At 47.2% G+C, this 17,146-nt stretch overlaps 1 protein-coding gene across 3 annotated transcripts in view; it reads right to left on the bottom strand.

Annotated features, from left to right (window-relative positions):
- The window catches only part of LOC138285750 (aldehyde oxidase 1-like), a 388,242-nt gene that overhangs the window by 91,131 nt on the left and 279,965 nt on the right, over positions 1 to 17,146 (bottom strand). For all 3 annotated transcript variants that reach the window (XM_069226090.1, XM_069226089.1, XM_069226088.1), the window contains exon 28: positions 15,489 to 15,617. In XM_069226090.1, coding sequence (XP_069082191.1) covers positions 15,489 to 15,617 — 129 coding nt within the window. The remainder of the gene's footprint in view (positions 1 to 15,488; positions 15,618 to 17,146) is intronic.

Raw genomic sequence — 17,146 nt, forward strand, 5'->3', positions numbered from 1 at the left:
CCCTCCAATAATTAGCACTTCAATAAACACCCTTGAAGCACAAAACAATCTGGAGTCAGTCTGTGATTTTGAAAATGTGTATTAGCTATGACAATGACAAAATCCGTTTGAAAATGTAATGTCAACATACCTATGTCACACATCACAAGTCCATGAAGGATGCAAGCAGATGACACACGTTGGTAACCACACCTGTGAAACCGTAATGGAAATGTACAACTCAGTTACCAAATACTGCTTGAAATTGACAGACAGGATAGAGGTAGAAGTGTGAAAGTACTTGTACTAGGCAAGAAAGTGTTCTCACCTGTGTGTCACTGGAAATATTGCTGTATGACTGAGTCCCTGTTGTCAATGTCTTCTTCCTCTGCTTCCTCCTCATCACTGTCCACAGGCTCCATAGCTGCCACAACACCGTCATCTGGACCATCCTCCTGCAGAAAAGGCACCTGGTGTCGCAAAGCAAGATTGTGAAGCATAGAGCAGGCAATGATGATCTGGCACACCTTCCTTGGTGAGTAGAATAGGGATCCACCTGTCATATGGAGGCACCTGAACCTGGCCTTCAGGAGGCCGAAGGTGCGTTCGATCACCCTCCTAGTCCGCCCATGGGCCTCATTGTAGCGTTCCTCTGCCCTGGTCCTGGGATTCCTCACTGGGGTCAATAGCCATGACAGGTTGGGGTAACCAGAGTCCCCTGATAGCCACACCCGGTGCCTCTGGAGTTGAGCCATCACATAAGGGATGCTGCTATTCCGCAGGATGTAGGTGTCATGCACTGAGCCAGGGAACATAGCATTTACCTGGGAGATATACTGGTCTGCCAAACATACCATCTGTACATTCATCGAATGATAACTCTTCCGGTTCCTGTACACCTGTTCACTCCTGTGGGGGGGGACCAGAGCTACATGGGTCCCATCAATGGCACCTATGATGTTAGGGATATGTCCCAGGGCATAGAAGTCACCTTTAACAGTAGCCAAATCCTCCACCTGATGGAAAACGATGTAGCTCCTCATATGTTTCAGCAGGGCAGACAACACTCTGGACAACACGTTGGAAAACATAGGCTGGGACATCCCTGATGCCATGGCCACTGTTGTTTGAAATGACCCACTTGATAAGAAATGGAGCACTGATAGCACCTGCACTTGAGGGGGGATTCCTGTGGGATGGCGGATTGGTGACATAAGGTCTGGCTCCAACTGGGTACACAGTTCCTGGATTGTGGCACGGTCAAACCTGTAGGTGATGATTAAATGTCGCTCCTCCATTGTCAACAGGTCCACCAGTGGTCGGTACACCGGAGGATTCCGCCATCTCCTCACATGTCCCAGCTGACGGTGCTTAGGAAGGACAACAGCAACCACAGAGTCAAGCAACTCAGAGGTATGTACCCACAGCTACACAGAACACAAAACAAAATCCAAAAAGTTGTCTGTATGTGTGTTGAGTCCAGGCCTAGGTATGTGTGAGGCAGTTGAAAATGAAGCCATGTGGCCCCCCGAAATGGCGGCTGCCTGACCTCTAAACTGGGACAATGGGATGTGAGGTAACTGCGCTGGCGTTGTACACCGTCGCGGTAGGCGGTCGAAGACCGCGGCGCAATGCTGCATTGGTTAACATTGGACCCTTTGGGTCCCAGGAGCCAATGACGAAGTGCGCCGGCGGTGATGATACGCACCGCCGCGGACGTCAGCGCCGCAGACGTGACTGCCATTTTCTATCCGTTCAATCACTCAATACCTGATCTTCGACAGGAGAGGACCTATACTGCAAGTGCTGCTGTGACCTCGGTCTGGAAGAGACAATGGCACGTGCGTCTGGGGAAAGGGCCCCTGCCTTCACTGCACAGGAGTTGGAGAAGCTCGTGGACGGGGTCCTCCCCCAGTACACGCTACTCTACGGTCCTCCAGACCAACAGGTGAGTACATAGGGTGCAAGTTGTATGGGCTATGCCTGGGTGGAGAGGGCTGGATGTAAGAAGGAAGGGGGCAGAGTTCTGCGAGCATGAAGGACTGTGAATGCATGTGCCACATGTCAAGGGTAGGGATGTGGGCCACTCACTTCGACGGTGCAGTTGGTAATGACTTCTCTTCTTTCCCTGTACATGTTATGTAGGTCAGCGCCCACCAGAAGAAGGATATTTGGCGTGCCATCGCCAAGGATGTCCGGACCCTGGGGGTCCACCAGAGACGGAGCACCCACTGCCGTAAAAGAGGGGAGGACATTCGCCGCTGGAGCAAGAAGACGGCGGAGGCTCAGCTGGGGATGGCCTCCCAACGTGGGAGGGGTGCCCGTCGCACCATGACCCCACTGATGTTCCGGATCCTGGTGGTGGCCTCCCCTGAGTTGGATGGGCGCATGAGGCCATCACAGCAGACACAAGGGGGTGAGTACGTTCTCATTCTGCTGACTTTGCGCGCAGTGGAGGGGTCTGGGTGGGGGAGGAGGGCTGTGGGTTTCCCTAGGCCAGGGCGAGTTCCGTAGGCTAGGCCCCTCCGTAATGCAGGCCATGTGGCACTCCACCCCTGTAGAGTGCCAAGTACAGGTATACATGCCCCTGTGTCATCTATGTGTGCAGATGTCCACCATAGCCATGTAGGCCATATCCTAGGAACTGCATCTGTAGAGCCCAACAGCTCGGCGTAGTGCAGGGGGCTGCTGTGTCTGTATTGTCCGCCAACGGTAGCGGTAAGCCATGCACTCAACCTGTCTTTCTTCTGTCCCCCCCCCCCTTTTTGTGCTCTCCCTGTTCTTTTGTGCATCAGCATCATCAAGCGGAGGTACAGTGGCACCGGAGCACGAGGGGGCTGCATCCCACATGGCCATGGAGGGCCACACCACGGACTCAGAATACACCAGTGGGACGGAGGGAGAGGGGAGCTTCACAGCGGTCACCGGATCAGCAACCAGCGACACGGACTCGTCCTCCGATGGGAGCTCCCTTGTGGTGGCGGCAACATCTGTGCCCCGCACTTCTACAGGTACAGCCGCCACCCCCCCTACCAGCACCGCCCTCCCAGCAGCCCCTCAGCCTTAGCCCCGTGCCCGCTCACCCAGGAGGGTGGGCATCACCTTCACCCCAGGCACCTCAGCCCCTGCCCCTGTCACCTCTGCTGCCCTCAGTGAGGAGGCCATTGACCTCCTCAGGTCACTCACTGTTGGGCAGTCTACCATTGTGAATGCCATCCAGGGTGTAGAAAGGGAGTTGCAACAAACTAATGCATTCCTGGAGGGCATTCATTCTGGTCAGGCTGCCCATCATCGAACCCTGCAATCTCTGGCCTCAGCACTGATGGCAGCCATTGTCCATGTCTCCACCCAGACCCAATCCCCTGTACCTCTGCCTATCCCAAGCACACCATCAGACCAGCCTGCACACACCTCAACACACAAGGACAGCTCAGGCAAACATAGGCACCACACATCCCACAGGCACTCACACAAGCAACACCCACATACAGACACAGCAACATCCACTGCCTCCACTGTGTCCCCCTCCTCGTCGTCTACCTCCTCCCTCCTCCCTCCCAGTGTCGTCTACACTCTCACCTGCATGCACTACCACTACAGCCACTAGGACTCGCACCAGAACACCCACCACCACACCCCGCTCACCTGCACTCACCACCCCCACTACCATTTACACGTCCCCTGTGTCCTCTCCCAGTGTGTCTGTGACACCCCCTCCCAAAGTACACAAACGCGGGCACACACACACCCAACATCCATCCACCTCACGACAGCCTCCAGAACATGCACCTGCACCCAAATCATCAAAAGTTACACCTCCTACAACCACCTCCTCTTCCTCCACTCCCAGACCCCCTCCAGCTACCCGTCCCAGTGTTCGTCAGAAACTTTTCCTGAGCAACGTTGACCTCTTTCCCACCCCCCCCTCCAATTCATAGGTCCCGTACTAGCACCTCAGCCAAAATATCTCCGGTACCAGTGGTGCCTGTTAGAGGTATGGGGAGTGCACCGGCCACCAGGGCAGCCAGTGTGACACAGAGCCAAAGCACAGCCAGTCCCCCCCCGTGAAGCACCAGAAGTTGGACAGTGCCCGACGGGAGAGGGGGAAGACTCCTGCCGGCAAAGCCGCTCACAAGGGTCCCGGGGGAGTGTCGAGTCAGCTGTGACTCCTCCCAAGGTGGGGAAGGGGCAGAAGAAAGCGCCAAAGTCTGGGAAGAGCAGCACGGCGGAGAAGACCGCCATCATCCCCGCTGCCCAGGACGCCACCGCCAGCCCCGTCATCACTGGTCATGAGACCACCGCCAGACTCAGTGCCCAGGAGGGCAGTCCAATCCCGCCAGAGTCAGTGCCCAGGAGGGAAGTCCAATCGTCACTGGTCAGGAGACCACCGCCAGAGTCAGTGCCCAGGAGGGCAGTCCTATCATCATTGGTCAGGAGACCACCGCCAGAGTCAGTGCCCAGGAGGGCAGCCCAATCGTCACTGGTCAGGAGACCACCGCCAGAGTCAGTGCCCAGGAGGGCAGCCCATTCGTCACTGGTCAGGAGACCACCGCCAGAGTCAGTGCCCAGGAGGGCAGCCCAATCGTCACTGGTCAGGAGACCACCGCCAGAGTCAGTGCCCAGGAGGGCCCCGGCAGCCACAGCCCCGCTGGGCAATGAGGGACCGCCATGGCAAACACCGCTGCACAGGTCAGAAACTGCTAAGTCAAGCACCACTGAACAGGGCAAAGACCGCCATGGCAAGCACCGCTGAACAGGGCAAGCACTGCTGAACAGGGCAAAGACCGCCATGGCAAGCACCGCTGAACAGATCAGAAACTGCTAAGTCAAGCACCGCTGAACAGGGCAAAGACTGCCATGGCAAGCACCACTGAACAGGTCAGAAACTGCTAAGTCAAGCACCGCTGAACAGGGCAAAGACCGCCATGGCAAGCACCGCTGAACAGGGCAACAGTGTGTCCCTGACTTTTGCCTCCCCTATGTCGTAGGTGCAGTACTCACTGTTGTCTTCGGCGCCGGCGTTGCTGATGATCGTAGAGGAGCAGGAATACTATTGCAGGGAGTATTTGGAGTTCTGGCTCCATGGTGCCCTCCTTCCTCGTGGAGTGTGTTAAGGTGAGCGTTTTCCCATTGAAATGGCTGTTTCCGCTGTGTTTTTATCCACAGTGAATCCGCCCCGGAAAAGGTGGCGGATTGGCCTGTTGTAATACTGTGGGCGGTACTTTGTCTCCCACCTGTCTGTTGGCGGTGACCGCCGCGCTGCTTGTCTGTACTGCCGTGGCGGTCGGAGTGTTAAAGTGGCTGTCTTTGTTGGCTGTTTCCGCCACGGTCATAATTCCCTTTTTTTTTCCGCCGGCCTGTTTGCGGTATTACCGCTGCTTTAACACCGTCCGCCAGGGTTGTAATGACCCCCGTAGTCTGGACATGTGAAATGCAAAGGTGGGAATTTACTGGACCAAGGAAAAATTATTTATTTTTTTCTCCACTGAGACAGATCCAGCTGAGCATTATCCATTTCTCAACATCTTTAAAAAATGTGCCACATGGCAAATAATTGAACCTTATGTGCTGTTCACATTATTGTGGATTTTACCATCTTCTTCCAAGAAAGCCAGAGAAGATGATAGTCCCCTGGTCCTTCCTCTAATTTAAAGTACATCTTGCCATTTTTTGTGTAAAATGATGCCCGACTAAATGAGCATCTAGGATATGGGTAAATACATCCATGTAATACAGTCAATTTGTGTGGCAACCCCCAAACAATGAATATGGTGTCTGAAACATGACTCGCTGGATGTGACTGCTCACATTTGTGTGTGTGTGTGTGTGTGTATATATATATATATATATATATATATATATATTACCTAGTGGCTGTCCCCACTAGGTAGTTATAGGTAGGATTTTGTTTCTATGTTAAAAGCGTTTAGTTACTTGCCTATATCTTTGGCACCGCTTGACGAATCTTCACAAAACGTTCCCAAACAAATTTGCCAGTTCCGCTGTTGCCTGGAAAGTTTTGGGGTGATCCGTCCAAGGAGGGGTCCGAGAAAAAAGGAGGGTCCCAAAACACATTTTCCCCATTAATTTTTCCATAGGGATGTCATCAGTGATTTCACTGACCATGTCATGAGTGATACAGTATGTGAGGTCATAAGCAGTGCATTATGGGAGCACCAGTTATATTTAGCTGAACTACCTATAACTGCTGAATTTCTACGGTTTTGTACGATTAAATTCAGGACCTAACTATAACGGCCATGTAACCTTTGTTTTTTTCAGTGATATATATATATATATATATATATATATATATATATATATATATATATATATATATATATATGAGAGAGTTGTCCTGAACAAAAGCGCACTCACAACTGGTCATTATGGAATGTAGTAAAGTCAGCAACTTGCAGAGAATTCTTTGGCATTTTCATTATTTCAGGCCTTGTATTTTCAAACATCTCTGGACACGTGTTTCTGGGTTAGTCCCTTCATCAGCAGAGAACAAACATTTCCTTCCTTTTTCAAAGGCCAATTGAAAATACAAGGCCTGAAATAATGAAAATGCCAAAGAATTCTCAGTAAGTTGCTGTCTTTGCTACATTCCATAATGACCAGTTGCGAGTGCGCTTTGGACAACTCTTTCTTATATATATATATATATATATATATATATATATGTGATTGAGTAAAACATTGTTGTAGTCAGTGGTAACATAATCTATAGATTCAGTGGGATCAGAGCACATGCCTCGCTCTGTTCCTGGGTGATTAAGAGTTCCTCTCTAATGCTTAGCAAAGTTACCAAACATGGCAAGGATTATGGCTAGATGCAGAGAGCAGAGTCGTCAAACCTGTTCCCAGCACCTCAGTGGTGCGAGGGAGTTCTGATAAAAAGAAGCAGTTAAACAGGCTATCGGGGCCAGCATTTGCTTTTTTATGAGTGTGTTATAATAGTGTACCTACGCTTTAGAAGAATGTCAACCAAAGACAGCAAGGACCTAATGAGAAGAGAAGGGAGAATAAAATGACTCTTGCTTTGGAAAAGGGTTCTTTTGAAGGATGACATTATCGTGATGGCATTCATTAGATACTTGAACAAAGCTGAAATTGAAGGAAGAGGGTTGGCAGTACTTGACATAGGGAAAGAGTGAAACAATACAATACTTTCTCTTATGCAGGTGATTTTATCACGGAAAAACAGCATTGCGTTATTGCGTAGGTCTACATACAGACCGAGACGGGAACACAGCTTTGGAAGAGAGAAGCTCATTACACATTTCTAATAGTTCTTTTGGTGAATTCACATTATAATTTGGATGTGAAAGTGTGCTCTTTCAGTCCTTTTGCAGAATGGCTGATATCATCTGTACTGTTTCTAGTGGATGTATGCTAGGCAGGTGACTGCTATTTAATTTACTGTCTCTGCAGGGTCTTGCCTTTACACAACACATAACAGCTCAATGGTTTGCCAATGGTTTACATTCCTGTTGTCAGCAACTGTGATGACAGGCTTTAGGAGAGACAATTTATCTAGCACTAAGGTAACGTTACTTGATGGATTAAGATTTCTGTAGAGGGTGCCAAATGTAGGACTTCTGAGTTGATGTTGTTCTTTTTTCCATAGGAAGGTAGTTACCTCATCATGTACCTGCCCAGGCTTAGTAGATATACCTATTTACGTGGAAGCTGACCAAGATATGATTTGACCAAAAGAGGGCCAGATAATTAATTTGATGTTATATGGGCAATGTGACCAGGAGGAGGAGGCTATGACATTTGAAGGGGATTAGCCTCTCAATCGAGTTTTCTCTAAGCAACCCAGGTCCTGGATAATTCATTTGGTATATATTTTGGTGAGGTTGCCTGCCCAGATGTTTTGGTCACCCAAAACATTTAACCAATGTGGTGGACGAGACCCCGGATGCCACTTATGAATAGACCAGGCTTTTGAGGCCTGTGGTTATTTGTTATTCAAAGGGGTGTAGCCTGGGCCTTGTATTTCTTTACAACTGACTGAAGCATGATGCATAATGGCCGATCCTCCTTTTCTATATTTTCCAATCCCTTTCCCTAATTTTAGATAGAACACATTTTCTCTAAGTGAGTCCATTCAAGAACCACCAAGTGATGGCAGTGTCTGCTAGACAGCTGCATCTCCGAGGGCATCCTGGAACGAATCCCTTGCCACTCTTCTTCCATGGGAGTCAATTTTAGGTTGGGTGAAATTTGATCTTAGTATTTTGGGCACGGTTTCAGTCTGACCACAGTTCTGGAACATTTGCAGCTGGTTTAGTACCATTTTTTGGTAAACCAATGTGAGTACTGTTGCACACCATGTCGCTTCAGGGCAGTATTGTGCCTTCCTTATGGTAAATGGTGTGAAATGTATTGCCCGCAATAAAATCCGACTGTGCAGAGTCCTAATTTGTAGGTGTAATAAATATCACCAGATTACAAGATTGGTTTACTACAGCAAAATGTTTATGTTTAGATTAACGCTGGGATTTTTTCTCTCAATAAGCTGTTTATCACAGCACCCATAATTGCTAGATGTACGGTAGCAGCAGTTACTGCATACATTGCCACTAACCAGGCCGCTCGTAATGAAAACCTTGGTGTTGTTATGTTGTATAATCTGTTTTTGGAAAGTTCTCTTTTTGGAACGTTCTCACTTGTCCACAGGGCCTGAAGGTGCTAGATATCACATAAGTAGTGAATACAAAAGGACAACCCAGTATGCCCTTGTAGGCTTGAGTATGAATACAAAAAGTAAGAGGGTGCCAACAAGGGACTTATTTAGCAAGAAGTATTTCTAAACTGATTTGTACTGATTATGGGATGTTTAAAGCATAACATCAAAACAAACTGTAACAATAATTAACAAGTACGTACATCACTCAAATAAATTGAGGCAGCAGGTGTATAAACACATTAATTAGTGTATTTTACAAATATGAAAATATCCAAATCCAAATTCAAAGGGGGAAAGGAACTGAAACTTTCAACAGTACATAGACAAGGCGACAGTCTTACAGTGTAGTCAGGGTAGCATCAACCACAAGTCCATGTAGCAATACCCTACTCAAAGACTTGTATATTTATACTGTGTCCATAAGGGAGTATTCCACTGTTCATAAAGAATAATAATGAGTCAGGTTGTGCTTTGATGTTTCAGTCCCGTTTGCAAATGTTGATAGGACCATCCTCAGGACTTGAAAATTGTGTGAAGAAAAATGGTCCCCTTGGAGCCTTAAATATCGGAAGAATTGAAATCTTGGTATTGGGCAATAATGCCAGATCTTATTGCGTGGCCCAGTGAGTCAGGGAGCAATCCATCCTCCCAACGTAGAGCAAGCGTCTCCACAGTTCATTTCATAGTTTGGAATATCACATAAAGCACCTCTATGTAGTTAGGATGCCAGTGTGTCAGACATTAAAACTGAAAGGTTTTCAGAAATGTACTTAGCTCCAGGTGGCCAATTATGGTTCTAACTTTCACACATTCCAGTCGGACTGGTTGAACCGAGAAAGATCAGTTGTATGTCAAAAACAAACAGAGCAACATCTTCCTGCAAACACACCCACTCCAAAATATAGGGGGTCATTCCGACCCCGGCGGTCAAGGACCGCCGGGGCCGGGGATGCGGGAGCACCGCCAACAGGCTGGCGGTGCTCCTCAGGACATTCTGACCGCGGAGGTTCAGCCGTGGTCAGAACAGGAAAACTGGCGGTCTCCCGCCGGTTTTCCGCTGTCCTGCAGAATCCTCCATGGCGGCGCAGCTTGCTGCGCCGCCATGGGGATTCTGACACCCCATACCGCCATCCTGTTCCTGGCGGGTCGCCCGCCAGGAACAGGATGGTGGTATGGGGTGTTGTGGGGCCCCTGGGGGCCCCTGCAGTGCCCATGCCAATGGCATGGGCACTGCAGGGGCCCCCGTAAGAGGGCCCCACTTTGTATTTCAGTGTCTGCTTTGCAGACACTGAAATACGCGACGGGTGCCACTGCACCCGTCGCACATACCCACTCCGCCGGCTCCATTCGGAGCCGGCTTCCTCGTGGGGAGGGGTTTCCCGCTGGGCTGGCGGGCGGCCTTCTGGCGGTCGCCCACCAGCCCAGCGGGAAAGCCAGAATGGCCTCTGCGGTGTTTCGACCGCGGGGCGGCCATATGGCGGCTCCCTCCACGCGGGCGGCGCCCGCCGCCCGCGGGGGTCAGAATGACCCCCATAGACTTGCACTATATCTTTGAGGTAAGCATGCATAGAGAAGTATAGATTTACTATTCCAACTCCACATATACTTACCTCAGTATTTGGTGTCGATTTATGCATATATGCAAGTCAACATTTAAAACTCAATATTTTGGTATCACAGTGAATGAACTACCCTAAGTCATGTTGTCCTTTAACATAAATAACGTTGCAAGCTTGGCTTGGTCGCAGAGTCTATGTGGTGCCTATTTACACAGTTTCTTCTTTTGAAATCTAGACCCATATCGGCGAATAAGGAAAATTCTACTTACCCTGTAAGCACCTGTTAGTGGCATGTAGTGCTGTCAATTCACACGCTGTGCATATTCCTGCCATCTAGTGTGGGGCTTGGACGTGTGCAACTTGTTTTTATTAAAGAAGCCTTTTCGAGTCACAAGGTGTGGTGACTCCACCTATTGTAGGTAATACGCATGAACATTGGCTCCATAGTTAGATTGTTTTTCCACATGGAGGGGTTAGATATAGATGAAGTATAGAGATACAGTAAAGATGACCATGTGTAGTAAAGAATTAAGATGAGATTATCTGCAACAGACTCCAAACGACAGGGGAGGAGGAGCATAGGCACATGTGAATCTGCAGCACTGTATGCCACAACCAGATGCATGTGTAGGTGTAGATAAACATGCTGCGTATACACTGAAAAGCAGTCCTCCCAAAAGTGGCGGCTTAGCCTGTGGATGTTACAGAAGATTGGAAACAGTGCATGTAGAACACCCTGGCCAACTCTAGCTTGTTGTCCGGTCACGCAGTAGTGCTTAGTAAAAGTGTCAGGAGTGGACCAAGCAGCTGCTTTACAGATGTCAGCTAGTGGTATGTTCCGAAAGAAAGCTATAGACGCCCCTTTCTTATGAGTGGAATGGGGTCTGGGAGGGATGAGCAGGGACATTTTAGCTTTAACATAACAAGTATGATCACTCTTGACAATCCAACGTGCGACCCCTGCCTTGGAAATGGCACACCCCCTGTGTGGTTCAGAGTAAGACACAAATAACTGTTTTGTCTTACGAAATGGTTTTGTTCTGTCAACCTAGTACTTTAAAACCCTTCTGACAGCTTGTTCCACTACAGACTCTGGCAACTCAATTGTCTGATTAAGGTCGAATCTGGAGACCACCATGGGCAGTAATCTGAGGTTCTGAGAACCACCCTGTCGAGAATAAATAGAAAGAGAGGCTCTACAAAGGTCTCACTGACTCATCTGATGGAAATGATGGCTGTGTAACCTTGCATGAGGAACTATGGTAATACAGGACACCATCATGTGTAGTAACCTCATCACTATTCTGACTATTACCTGACGGACCAACTGAAAAAGAGGCATCAGAATTTGAAATGCATTCACCCTGGCAAGACTTGGGTAAGCTTTTCCCACCCTTGAGTTTAGGTAATTACTGAGGAAGGGTTGTACTTGAAGGAGCTGAATGTGGGATTTGGCTACATTTATGGAGAAGCTTAGCCTGTGAAGGTTTATGGTTGGCTGCATGTACGGTAGATATCGCTGCTGCATGGCACTCTTGATCAGCCAGTCAACGAGGTAAAGGAACATGTGGATGCCACCCCATCTGAGGTGGGTGGCTACTATGACTAAACACTTGGTAAATATACTGGGGGCTGTTGAGATCTTAAAGGGCTGCACTTTGAACTGATAATGCTGTCCACTCACCACAAACCACAGGAATCTTCGCTGGGCTGGGTGGATGGGAATATATATGGAAGTAGGTATATTTCAAGTTGAGGGCTGTCATAAAGTCACCTTGCCACAAAAGAGGAATGACATCCTGAAGTGCGACCATATGAAAATGTTCCAGCAGGATGTACTTGGTCAGGTACCGGAGGTCGAGTATGGGTCTTTGGGAGCCATCGTTTTTGGGAATAAGAAAGTACAGAGAATACACCCCTTCTCCGCAATGTTGCAGCAGCACCGGCTCTATGGCCCCTTATGCAAGGAGCGCGTGCACCTCTTCTTGGGTGGGGTTTGGATGAGTTCTAAACAGTACCCCTCCTGTCGATGTCTAGAAACCACTGGTCTGAGGTGATTGCCTCTCATTGGGGCAGGAACCACTGCAACCTGCCCTGACAGGTGTTGCATGTTGCATCACTATTTTCGGGTGGTGGCTCCTTTGGGAGTTGTCCCCTTGCCTCTACATCTGCCATTGTTCCCCGTACCCTTCCCTGTAGATACCACGTGAAAGGGTTTGCTGCAGAGGTGGAGGAAATCTCTTCCATCCAAACTCCCCCACCCCCTCCAATACTCACACTACCCGCACACCCTCATACACGCAAACACCTGCAGACACGCACCACGCCTACACCTAATCACTCACACTGGCATTCATGCATTCATACACGCGTACTTCCAGAGATGCTTGCACACATTCTTACACACAATCACACTGACATGCAGACACGCACTTACTTCACCATTCTTACATGCACTCACTCACACGGATACAACCATGCAAACAACACAACACACACAGAAACATTCACACACACACTCACACATTCATGCACACAACCAGACACACCGACACCCCTCACCCCCCTCCCCTGTCAGAAGCCTGACTTACCTTTGACAAGGAGGTCTTCCGGCAGGGAACCGGAGGGGGTGCTGCTACCGCCAGCAGCGCCCGCCAGCAGAACACTGCTAGGCTGAATCACAGGTCATGATACGGCTGGCGGCGTTCAACTGGCGTGGCGGTGCTGGTGGTAGCAGCGCCAGCTTACCACCGTCCGCCAGTATGTTCACTGCTGGATTTCTGCCCTTCTTGTGGCGAAAGTCCGGCAGTGAATATAATATGGCGGACAGATGGTAGCCACGGTGACGGTATGTTGGTGGCCGTCACCGAGGCGGTTTGCGGTTTTTATCGCCATTGTTATAATGAGGGCCTATGTGTATCTACAGCTACACATGCCATGAACATTTATGTACTGTTCAGATTAGCTCAGATTGTATCCTCTTCGAGAGAGAGAGCCAGTGAAGATGAATTTTAGAGCAATAAGCTATGGTTCCAATGTTTCAGTATCCAGCAAGTTTGAACTACCCTATCACTCAGCTACTGGAGCATCTGGAATATTTCATTAAAGCTTCAGGCACATGTCCCATTAGGAGAAAACCAGCGTCAGCAACACTTGAACTCAATCAAAAAATCAGAAGTGGCAAAGTCTTTTTAACCTTAGGTCACACAATTTCATGACTTTAGCAGTTTGGTGAGATAATTTCAGATGGTGGTAGAAAACACAACCCAGATTATTTGCAAAGGACATATTTCTACTCTGCTGGAAAATCTGTAGTAGCAGGTCAGCCTGTGCCATGCCTACCATCATAATCTCAGTTTTAGAAAGATTTATTTCAAGCCCTTTTTACTCTTCTCTCAGCCAGCAACTGATCGGTAAATGCCAAACATAGGCTATTTTAATTTCAGTTCAATCTAAGATAATTAAAGATAAAGGCACACTAATTGCCTCAGTACAGTGGGATGGTCTGACACTTGATTGAGCCCTAATTAGAATATCAGTTATTTCTTCAAATGGTTGAAGCTATTTTACCACTGCCCATTTTAGCAACTGGGCTAAATAGGGTAGCCTGGACAATGGTGTTAACTGAGAGAGTTGCACACCTTTATTTTTATGAGCGCTACAGAGTGCTACAAATGTCTTACATTTTCTTAGGAGCACTCCTAGTTTAAAGGATTTGTCTTCGATGTCCTCAGGAATTTTCCAAAATGCTGTGTTGCAGGCAGAATGTTAAAGGGGGCATCCAGTATATAAAAAAACTGTTCTATTTACACACTCCTGCATCTCTTTTGATCACCAGAAAAAGGCATTCCATAATGCTCTTTTGTTTGATGATGTCAGCTGGGGTTTTGAAGTCACCTGTGACATCATTCACCAGCTGGCCCTTTCAATTACTTTCGGTAGACAAATATTGTTTAAAAGGACCACTAGGTGTGTTATGAATTATCAACTCATTTGTTCTGGAGGTTAATAATCTGAAAACATTTTTGCCTCCACTTCCATGGAATGTTCAGTCCTAGCCTGGCCATCTCTTGGCTCTGGACTTTTGATAAATAGTTCACCTAGTGTCCTCAGGTGTTTAGAGTCAAGATAGAAATCTTCAATGTCGCATAATTCTTTTGAGTAGTTAAGGTTGCTCCTGCTGCATTTGAGGTCTCTCCATTAATCAAAGATCTTCCAGATTTTCTTCAGAAAATTCCTAGCACCTGCAATACTTTAGAAAAACTGAACTTTATTGGTAGCACACACTGCATATTTGTCACTTAATCAACTCATTACATGTTACTCCTGCTTGACCAATCCCCTTCTGAGACCTTTTTCCCAATGTGAAACCTGTAAATTGCGTATGAACCACAATTGTGTATTAACCTTGTGGTTAATTTTGGTTCTTGAAATTTTCTATTTGAAATATCACTGTAATCGGACTATCCAATGCCTCCTGTTGAAAAAATATATTGCTATCTTCATGATCAGCAGGCAAGCTTAGATTATCTTGTATCAAATGTAGAGCTATCTTTTGTTTCAGCAGACTGCACTGAGTTCTAACAGACCCTCATAATTGTACCCTGTCAAGCAGAAAAATACCTTTACACATATTTGACTCAAATAATGGTTGAATCATCACAATTGGAATGCTCTTTCCACTAGTATTTCCTGATCCATCTGCCAATATGAAATGCAATGTTGGGTCTCTTAAATGGGCAGGGCTAATTACCCCCTGTTAAAAAGGATAATCCCTCTAAATTGCAGAGCACTGACCAATGGCCTGATTTAGAGTTTGGTGGATGGGGTACTCTGTTACAAATGTGACGGATATCCCATCTGCCGTATTACAATTCCATAACAGGGTCTTCAAGCCCCTGAAAACCGAACCATACCTTCTGCTGTTTGTGTCTACTAAAAGCTTCTTATAGTACATTTTCATAAATGTTTAAGATGTGGAACATGTGAACAAATTCAGAAATCAAAGAGAGTCACTCTCTTTAAATCAGTATCTTTTTTCCTTTTCATACAAGTTCAATGATGATAGCCTTAGGAGAATATTGAAAAGACCATGTTTTCTTAGGTTTTTTTAATTTGCAGCAACAATAGTATGAGACAAAGATATCATTTAAAGGGGTTTGTATTCTGAATTAAACAGAAACAAAAGTGCAGCAAATAAAGTGACATTTAAAAAGATAACTTTGTATTATATAGAGCAAATGAGTCACCTTTACTGCCATTCCATTAACATCAGTTCCAATTGATCCTCCAGAAGGGCAGGTGTTCGGAACAGTGGTGGTACAAGTTTCACAAATGTAGACTTTTGATAGGGGTATCTTTAGCACCCGACTGGCAATCTGTTGTGGGGATGAACAATGAAAGCATATGTTCAATTTGTTGTGCAAGCAGAGCAGAATCTTATTCGGAGACAAGACCAAATTGACAAACATTTGTTACATAGCTGCATGGCATATCCTAAATCTAGACCAGCCATATTTTATGGTATTCACAATGTTTGGCACTGGAGCAAATCTGGAGATGCCTGAGTCTCTTTGATATGGTCTGGGGTAAATGTAATTCACAAAGATTTCCATCTCAAACTTACATCACCAGTGCTTGTATTTTTAGAATGGTATAAAAGTCTGGTGTAAAAATACTAATTACCTGCAACGGTAGTTCTAAGTAATAAGGAGTGCTTCAGCTTATCACAGCACTTCAATAAGAAGAATTACTCTTACCTAAATCAAAGGAAATTGTTTTATCAACCCAGAAGCATAAAATGTTCAATGCGCTCACCGGGGTTTAATCTGTGACACAGTTATCCTACGGGCATAGATTCACATGTCTGAATAATTCTTGTTATTAGGTTTGCAATCACTGATACATAATTAGCTAGCAGTTATTGACACAGCAATGAAGCAATATCTAAACAAGAGGCCAGCCATCTCATTGCTGAACTATTTCTCTTTCAGCCACTGAAAGGACTGGCTTCAAGCTCTGCTCCCGAAGGCTATCTCAAATTCTAGAAACATGTAGAAAATAACTGTAGTATGGATTTTCCTCGCTATGAAAGGTCGCAGACCACAAGAGAATCTCTACGTGGTATCAACACTGAAAAACGTATGTTGCAGGTAAGTAACTTTTTTTCCAACATTAGATGTATGCTCTTTGAACAGAGTACTAAGCAGAGGTTACACTGGAAGCTGGAAAGGTGAGGCTTCAAAACCCAGACAGCCTTCACCACTGTATCCTACCTAACTCTCACATTTATATCAAGCTCTAAGGCCCATATTTATACTTTTTGACGCTCAACTGCGCTAACGCAGTTTAGCGTCAAAACATTTAGCGCCGTCTAACGCCATTCTGAAGCGCCATGCGGGCGCCGTATTTATGGAATGGCGTTAGCCGGCGCTAGCAGACCGGCGCTGCCTGGTGTGCGTGGAAAAAAACCACGTAGACCAGGCAGCGCCGGCGTAGGGGGAAAATGGCGTTAGGGCGTCTTAAAATGGGGCAAGTCAGGTTGAGGCAAAAAAATCGCCTCAACCCGATTTGCGCCATTTTTTTCGACGCCCAGACGCCATTTAAATGACTCCTGTCTTAGTAAAGACAGGAGTCATGCCCCCTTGCCCAATGGCCATGCCCAGGGGACTTATGTCCCCTGGGCATGGTCATTGGGCATAGTGGCATGTAGGGGGGCACAAATAAGGCCCCCCTATGCCACCAAAAAAAATTAAAAAAAATAAAAAATTATACTTACCTGAACTTACCTGAATGTCCCTGGGATGGGTCCCTCCATCCTTGGGTGTCCTCCTGGGGTGGGCAAGGGTGGCAGGGGAGGTCCCTGGGGGCATGGGAGGGCACCTGTGGGCTCATTTTGAGCCCACAG

The sequence above is a fragment of the Pleurodeles waltl genome, chromosome 3_1 (genome assembly GCF_031143425.1).
Source record: "Pleurodeles waltl isolate 20211129_DDA chromosome 3_1, aPleWal1.hap1.20221129, whole genome shotgun sequence".
Classification (NCBI taxonomy): Eukaryota; Metazoa; Chordata; class Amphibia; order Caudata; family Salamandridae; genus Pleurodeles; species Pleurodeles waltl.